The sequence below is a fragment of the Amborella trichopoda genome, chromosome 4 (genome assembly GCF_054954075.1).
Source record: "Amborella trichopoda isolate Santa Cruz 75 chromosome 4, AtrichopodaSantaCruz75HAP2 v2.0, whole genome shotgun sequence".
In the NCBI taxonomy this organism is placed as follows: domain Eukaryota; kingdom Viridiplantae; phylum Streptophyta; class Magnoliopsida; order Amborellales; family Amborellaceae; genus Amborella; species Amborella trichopoda.
Window position 1 is genome coordinate 49,538,428 of NC_142339.1, and position 9,052 is coordinate 49,547,479.

The following is a 9,052-nucleotide window of genomic DNA, read 5'->3' on the forward strand; positions in this document are numbered from 1 at the left end:
CACAAACATCAAACTCACAGTAGACTCAAAGATATTTCCAATGGTAGTAATTTGAGGAAATTCTGAGATTATTTCGTAGGCCAATAGAGAGTCACAAGAACCTCAATTCTTCCTGGAATTCCACAGTCCAGCAATGACACACTTCCAAAATTATCTCCTAACTCTTAATCCATGCAAGGTAACAACATGAAGTCCATTGTAGCTTAATCTAGACTCACAAGAGTATCATTCCACCGAATTTTAGCGCCATCAAAAGGGATTTCAGTGCTCATTTTCATCATGCAAAAGAGGGAGAACTTTCTAGGGAATGCAGTCATCAGTTTGCACATGCTTATTTTCAAACTATGCCAAAACCGTGCTTCATTAATGTTTTCATGCTCATGGGTCTGCAAGGTAGCGATACTTACCTATGTCCCAATGGTGATCCCAATCTTCTTCCACAGTCCACTTCACCAAGCTTCTCAAACTCTCCAACAATTGCACAAAAGAGTTGAACTTGGGCTCCCAAAATGTAAGGTGTATAGAGAGAGACACACACACTTTACACTTCAAAAGTGGGGAGGTAGCACTCTGAGCTTGCCAAGTGGCCCTTTAATGGCATGAAAGTTGATACTTGACGCACATGACAACATGCAGTCAACAAGTGGCAGTCTTGAATCATGCATGGCAGTGACTTGTTTTATGCACGGTGCTACTAGCCGGTGTTGGCTCTTTTTCTCTCTTCTCAGTCGGCGCTGATCCTTTCTCTCTCTTCACAATCGATACTGACAGGTGTTCCATGTAATCTTACAATCTCTTTAATGTATAGTTGGGCCAATTTGTCCAAAGTATAAGTTGTGCAGACCGTTAAGAAATGAGCTTCTTTCATTAATTAGTCTACAACAAATACTATCATGTCAAGCACCTGTCTTGGGTAAGCCAGAGACAAAATTCATGGTAATGTGCTCTCATGTCCACTCTGACAGGGGCAAGGGTTGCACCAGTTCAGCAGGCTTTTGATGTTCAGCTTTCACTTGTTAACATGTTAAGCACCTGGAAATAAACTGTGCTACTTCCTTCCTCATATCATTCCACCAGAAATTTTTCTTCAAGTCCTGATACATCTTAGCACTCCTTGGGTGCACAGTATAACGGGAGTGGTGTGCTTCTTCTAAAATAACCTGCTTCACGCCCTCAATATTCGGGATACAAACCCGTTCTTTAAATCTTAACAGACCATCCCCACTAGCAGAGAAATCTTCTTTTCTTCCAGCTTCATTTCTTCGAGAATCTTCATAAGTTGGGGATCCTCTTTCTGCGCTTTACGAATCTGTTGAAAGAGCAGGGGCTCCACCCTCATACTAGTAGTCATTCTTACCCCAACACTAAGGGGCAAAGTTGGGTGCCACTCCACTGCATCTTCGATTAGTTTCATCTCTCGAGTCCTCAGGAGTGCCACTGACACTAAATGCTTTCGACTCAAAGCGTCGGCCATCACATTAGTCTTGCCCGGTTGGTAATTGATGGTACAGTCATAGTCATTCAGTAGGTCCATCCATGTTCTTTGTCTCATAATTTAACTCTTTCTGAGAAAACAGATACTAGAGTCTTTTATGATCTGTAAATATCTTAAACTGAACTCCATCTAGGTAATGTCTCTAGATTTTAAGGCAAACTGTACAGTCGCACGTTTCAAATCATGGGTTAGGTAATTTTGCTCGTACGGCTTCAGCTGTCTGGAGGCATAGACTATAACATTCCCTCGTTGCATCAGTACACATCCAAGCCCTTTGTGTGAAGCGTTAGTATAAACCACAAAGTCTTTTTCCCCTTCGCATAAGGTTAGTATTGTGGCCGTGGTCAATCTCTTCTTCAGTCCTTGAAAGTTTGTCTCACAATCATCTGACTATATAAACTTTACTTCTTTCTGAGTTAGGCAAGTCAAGGGGAGCGCTATTTTTTAGAACCCCTCTACAAAATGTTTGTAATAACCCACCAGCCCCTGAAAACTGCGGACCTCTAACATATTTGTCGGTTTCCCCACTTCAGAACAGCTTCAATTTTACAAGGGTGACTCCATCCATATAAACAACATGCCCAAGGAAGGCTATACTAGAGAGGCAGAACTCGCTCTTCCCTAACTTAAACATACAACTTCTCTGTTTTAAAAGTCTCAAGAACTACTCTTAAATGTTGTCCATGCTCTTCCAGGTTCTTTGAACATTCCAGAATGTCATTTATAAAAACCACTACCACATCATCCAAAAAGGGTCTAAACACCCTATTCATCAAATCCATAAAGATGGTCGAGGCATTAGTTAACCCGAACGGCATTACCAAGAACTCATAGTATCCATATCAAGTCCTGAATGCAGTCTTAGGGACATCCTCTTCTTTGACCCGCAGTTGATGATAACCCGACCGAAGGTCAATTTTAGAAAACACTTGAGCCCCTTGAAGTTAATCAAAGAGGTCGTGAATTCTAAACTAGGAGTACTTATTCTTTACCGTGACCTAGTTCAGTTGTCTATAATCTATACAAAGTCTTAAGGATGCCTCTTTCTTTTTCACAAATAAAACCGGTGCACACTAGGTCGAACGAATCCCCTCTCCAATAACTCTTGCAATTGCTCCTTCAGTTCTTTCAATTTGGCTGGGGCCATAGAAATGGGAGCAGCGCCAAGAACCACCTCTATTTCAAATTCTATCTCCCTAACTAGAGGCAGAGTGGCTAGTTCTTCTGGAAAAACTTCTGGATACTCACTCACTACTGGTATCTCATTTAACTTTGAGTGAGTATCTTGATTCTCTACTACGTAAGCCAGATACCCAACACATTTTCTGGCCAACAAACGGGACGCCCGAAGGGCCGAGATAAATTGTATAGGGGAAACATCCTTGTTTGAACATATTTTTCAGCACCTTGGTCCCTGATAGGAAGCAGGTCAATAAAGCCCACAAAACAGTGGAATTCTCGACAGTCTCGGAATGACCCCAGAACAGGTCAAGGTCTTCATCAGCACTCCAAAACACCACTTGTCAGGTTTCGTTGCATTCCAACATGTCTAAGGCAATGAACACAAAGGAACAATTTTTGAAAAAATGGCATCTAGCACTCTGAAACGGACCTTACAACTGGAACTACATTTTTTATGTTTCAAATCACTGTGGGACCACCGTCATTGGATCTGATATGGTCGAAAACTCCTATGGGTCAAGTTTCAACTTAATCGGATACTCTAAGATAAAAATATGAGCAAAACATTGAAACATGAGGGGCCACACACTATTCCCGTGTGGCCTCACTGCACAAAACCCAATTAAAGGTGGTTGTTTTTACAGTCACATACAGTCACTTTCGGAACCCATATCTCACTCGTTCTGAGTCAGATCACGCACAAATTTTGTGAATACGTTCGTCTCGTTGAGACGAGCGATTCAATATATGATACGCCCCGTGACGATATCCGAGTAGGGAGGAAAACTAGAGAGAACTTGCCAATTTGTGAAAAAATTGCCGAAAATTTAACATCAACACGACTCGCTCGATGGGCCAAATCACGACATTCGAGCAATGGATCAACGCGAAACCAATTCATTGTATGTGTAAGGTCCAGGGCCATCATTAGTCTGAACCCCGTACATGATGGACGGTCAGATTTCATGCACGAAGCAGACGAAGTAATTGAAATTTCGACCGCCGGATTCCAGATTCCGGCCAAAACTCAAAAGTGCGACATCTTCGTTCAGGCTCCAAATCCTGTTTCGTTTGTTGCCACGCGATCGTGACGGCATGCTTAGTGCGCTACGACAAAAAATTTATAGAAAAACATCAAGGAATGAGCGCATCATCGATCCAAATTTTTCAAGATTCAAACGAATTTCAAGTCTCGTGATTGTGGTTCGAAACACGATCCATGGCTCAAAATTGGTATAAAATCGATCGTCATGCGGAGCCCTATAAGAAAATATTCATCTTTCGATCAAACGGACATCAAAACAACCTCAGATCAGTTATGGAAGATCGCACAAGCTTTCGAGCAGCAGTAGGGACTGTTCTAGAATTTCACACATTATTATATAGAAGCAAAACAGTCATTTTGCACCCCATTTTTTTAATTTTCTTTAATTCAATTAAATCATAATTACCTTCAATTAGGGTTACTTTTGGGTGTCCACCCATGTTTGGGCCCAATTCTATATAACACCACACGCAACGGTTCATTTTTCTATCATTCAATAAAATTTTCATTCTTGTTTAAGTTCTTGAGTACGTCTTGGAGAGAGAGAGATGAGTGAGAAAAAAACTGTTGGTACTTTTGGATAAGATAATTTTCTCTCTCCTCTTCTTTTCTCTTTTCTCTCTCTTCTTTTCCCTCTTCTCATCTCTATCTCTCTTTCTCCTTTTCTCTCTCTTCTCATCTCTATCTCTCTCTCTTCTTTTATCTCTCTACTCATCTCTGTCTCTTCTCATCTCTATCTCTCTATTTTTTTTCTTCTCTCTCTTAGCATCTCTATCTTTCTTTTCTTTCTCTCTTTCTCTTTCTTCTTTTCTCTCTCTTCTCATCTCTATCTCTTTTTTTTCTCTTCTCTCCTTTTATTCCCAACACCGAGTGGAGTTTTTTTTCTCCTTTTCTTTCATTCGTAGTGCTGGATGGAGTTTTCTCTCTCCTCTTCTTTCATTTCCAATATTGGGTGGAGTTTTCTCTCTCATCATTTCTCATTCCCGGCATAGGTTGGATTTTCTCTTTCCTCTCCTCTCATTCCCGCGCCTGCTGGGTTTTCATTTATGTTTCTCCACTTCTCTCTTTTTACCTTGTTGTCTTGCATAACCACAACCTTTCTCTTCCCTTGTCACTGTAGTCTCTCACGACTACAACTTTCTCCTCTCCCTCCCTGTCATCCAGCATTACCACAATTTGCCTCTTTTCCTATTTCTTTATTCCCTGCAAGTTCACCTGCTTTCAAATGCACTCTCGAGTCTACCTCTTATATCTTTTCTTGGTGGTCCCTCGTGACGGGCTCCATTTCTATTCTTTTCATGTGCACCTTCTCGTTACCCTTTTTGGTGCACCCTCACGTCTTTTTTTTCTCTCGCACATTCTGTTGTCCCGCGTAACCGTCTCTCGACAAATCCTCGTAACTTAGCCCCGAGCGTTTTTGCCGCCGAGCGCCTCACGACTTCCTTCCTAGCGCCGGCTGTACAAATTCCTTCCTAGCGCCGGCTGTGTGCTCCCTTTCCCGCTTCCTAGCGCCAGCTGTGTGCTCCCTTTCTTTCTAGCGCCGGCTGGCAGCGGCTGCTGCTGCTGCTGCTGCTGCCCCTGACCTCAACCTCTTGCTAATCAGTCACCCACTCTCTTCTTCTCTTGCCCAACGGACCTCCTACCTTCCCTCCCCATCTTTACTCAACTTTCATTGTCCTCCGTTTTACCCACCTGTAAACGACAGTAGCTCACGATCCATTCCCTGCAATTACAACTTGTGTTGCGGCCATCTCCTCCTCCTTCACCATTGCAACCAAGTCTTCCTCCTTTCCTGTCCCTCTCGTTCCCATGCACCTGCTGCCTCCTTTCCATTTTTGCTCAACTTCTATAACCCTGTTGCTGCCAATCATCAGCAATCGCCCTCGCCCCTGCTCTTCGCCACTCTCAACCACCTCTGCTACCTTCATTTCTCCCACACCACAGCCAACAACCAAGCAGCCACAGTCGCCATCTTGCTGCTCCCCTTCCTCCATGGCCAAGCTATCTCTCACAGAACCATCACCCTCTCTCCACTACGATCGCAGCCCCTGTCCTCCACCTCTTTCGCAGCCCTTGTCCTCACATCTCTCAACCTCACCTGTGATCTTCTTCTATGCAAACAGCCGCTCCACCATTAGTAACTCTCCTGTCTCTTCTCAGCCACGTGCAGCCAGTCGTTGCTCTCTCTCTACCCCATGCTGCTGTCCTCACCTCTCCTCTGCAGCAATCAACCGCCACCTCCCTGCGCCTCTCCGCGACTCCCATTCTCCTCTGCTCTCGCCCCGTCGTGGTCCTCTGCAACGTCTCGCTCTTCTCTCTCTAGAACCAAAATGAGTAACCCATTTTGTTTTCCCGTTTGACGTTGTTTTCGTTTCGATGCGTTCCCCCTTCACATTCCCCCTATTCAATCTTTCGTTCAACTCCCCTCAACGACCAATCCGACGCACAATCTTCTCTCTCTTAAACCAAAAGCATTATTTCCCTAATATGCTATCCCTTTTCATAAAATAACCTAATACTTAACCCTTTCTCCCTCCTTAACCCTTTTTTTTAAAAAAACTCTGCTTCTAATAACCCATTAACTCAATATCTTCTCTCTCTCTTAACTAATTCATATGTTTTATTAAAACCTCCATTCTTTTTTTTAAAAAAAAAACTACCTCATGACATTTCTTTTACCCATTTCTCTTTATGTTCCTTCTCTTAATTTCATTTTTATTTCACTCATCTTATTTTAATTTACTTTATTTTCATTCATTTATTTTATCATCCCACATTATTTTATTTATTTTATTTTATTTACCTCATTTATTTTATTTTATCTCATTTTATTTTATTTATCTCTTTTATAGCATTTCCATCACCTCATCTTATTTTATTTTATTTTTCTTCACTCCAATTTATTTTAATTTATTACTTTACCGATTTTATTTTATTCCCATCTTATCCCTTCAACCAGATTTTATTTCATCCCTTCCCTTTCATTTATGTTATTTTGCTTTAGTTCATTTTATTTATTTCATTTACCCATTTTTCTTTATCTTATTTCATTTTTATTTCATCTCACTCCACTTTGCTTTTCATTTCACCTCATTTCATTTTCTTTTATTTTATCTTCGACAAGTCAAGGTTCCCATACCCATTGTTGGGACGTCTTACGTGTGTGTGTATGTTTGCAAGAAAGGACAAACATGTCAAGGGAGTAGATTCCAAACCGGTCCTAGGCTAAGGGGCATTCTTCGTGATCTAAGGGGGCGCCCACGAGCGTGTCACAGACCCACGTGAGGTAAATCCCGCCTCACGACCTTAAATTCCTCTCTCATAGGTTGGTAATACCTGCTCTTGTTCTCGAACGAAGTTCCCGAGAGAGCGATCTCAAAACATCCTGGGTCTCCCCTGAAACCCGAGACGTGTGCCGCCCAATCATCCAGATCCGAAGGGCGAGATCGAGACACCTAACCAATCCTTAATGCCAAACCAATCCTTAATGCCAACAAAATTCAATTCATGTTCATTAGGGCGTCTAAAAGTTACAGTTTTGTCATAACAATTTACTGTCGCATAGTGTGCGGACAATCAGTCCATGCTCAAAATCACATCAAAGTCTCGGATGTCTAACAGTATCAAGTCTATAGGTAAAGCACACCCTTCAAGCAAAACCCCACAGTGTTTCTGAATTTTGCCTACAACCAATGTCTAGTCAAGAAGTGTCGTCAATCAAAACTTTAGCTTCCATGTTGCAAATAGAAAGTGTACCTCGAATCTCAGAGGTGGATGCCTTGGCCTCTCACTCTGTAAGGGCAAACACCCGACCATGAGTCTTTGGTCAGTCCCCTCGTCCCTTCACTGGACAGTTCCTTCACCGCAGTATGGACATGTCGGGCCCTGGTTCTCTCTTATGTCGCCTGAGAAGGTTTTCTGGATCTTCCTTCTCCCTTGATTATTATTTCCCCTAAAGCTTCTCTTTAAGGGTGGTCGAGTCTTTCTTCAAAAACTTCTAAACTGAGCTGGTCCCCTCCTTCCATCTTTCCTGAACCGGGACTCTTCGTCATCCCTTTCAATTTTCATGGTCAGATCCACTAAAGGGCAGAAGGTCTTTAAATTGGTTGATGTTACCCTCCCCCTTATTTTCGACGTGAGGCCTCTTTCAAACTTACTAGCTTTCTGTGCCTCGGTGTTAATGATATGTGGTGCATATCTTGACAATTTAGCAAACTTGGTCGCATACTGTTCTACGAACAAACCCACTTGTTGCAGCTCAATAAACTCGACTTCCTTTCTTTCCCATACAGAGTCAGGGAAGTACTTCTCATTGAAGGCTTCTAAGAAGTTCTCCCAGGTCACTTCTTTCCCTAACCTTTATCATGATTGTTTTACTGAGCCCCACCAGTGCTTAGCAACTCCCTCTAATATGAAGGCCCCTAACATAACCTTCTGTTCATCACTGCAATGCAACACTTCAAATATCTTTTTCACTTGCGTTTTCCACCGTTCTACTTTTTTACTCCCCCATGCCCTAAGAACGTCGAAGGTGCTAGCCTCCTGAACCTTTCTGTTAGTCCACCGTCAGTCTGCTCCGACGCAGGGGGAGTCGAGGCCGGCATACTATCTTTTATCATTTGAGTCATGACCCCCAAGGCCTTGAAGAATTCTCCAAGGGCCTCTGTGTTCTCATTACTAGAACTTGCATTATTAGTATGTGTCCTTGGCATCTTAGTCCAACAACAGGGGCACCCCAGTCACCAATCTATTTAAAACTACCCTAGAGACACTTTTACAACATTCTAGGCTAAGAATCATATCATGGCTACTCTGATACCATAATTGTTATAACCCCGCCCCCTAGCGCCTACCGTAACTTGCCGAAGGGCGACAGGGGGCAAGATCGCGGCCGGAGGTCGCGACTGGCACTCAGGTGGGAGTGGCTCAACGTACAAATAATATCGGAATAAAAGCAAACCACGAAACAAAATAAACTTATAAAACAAAAGGCAACAAACTGAGCAAAATAAAACCATTTCATATATATATATATATATATATATATATATATATATTCAATCTCCAAAAATTCTTTTACAAAATGTTCAAGGCGCTACCGGCCTGCCAACAAAATTACAATATTCATCAGAATGACATTGTGGCACCGCCACCAGACACCTACAATCAAAAGATTCCTGGACAGCACTTAAGCTTCAAAAGTCTGTCTACTATCGGTTCTCACTCTACATAGAGGGAAAAAGAATGGTATGATCTAAAATCCCACTAACTAAATAAGTACCCATGCATTCCTGCCTAAATGCACACATGAGGGAAAATAAGTCCACAGA

At 42.4% G+C, this 9,052-nt stretch overlaps 1 protein-coding gene across 1 annotated transcript; it reads right to left on the reverse strand.

Annotated features, from left to right (window-relative positions):
* Window positions 1-7,709: 7,709 nt before the first annotated feature.
* LOC148782548 (uncharacterized) lies at window positions 7,710-8,434 on the reverse strand. Its single transcript, XM_088864657.1, has 2 exons — window positions 8,271-8,434; window positions 7,710-8,079 (listed from the first exon to the last, which is right to left on the reverse strand). Exons 1-2 carry the CDS (start codon window positions 8,432-8,434, stop codon window positions 7,710-7,712), a joined length of 534 nt encoding a protein of 177 aa, XP_088720783.1.
* Between the last annotated feature and the right edge of the window lie 618 nt (window positions 8,435-9,052).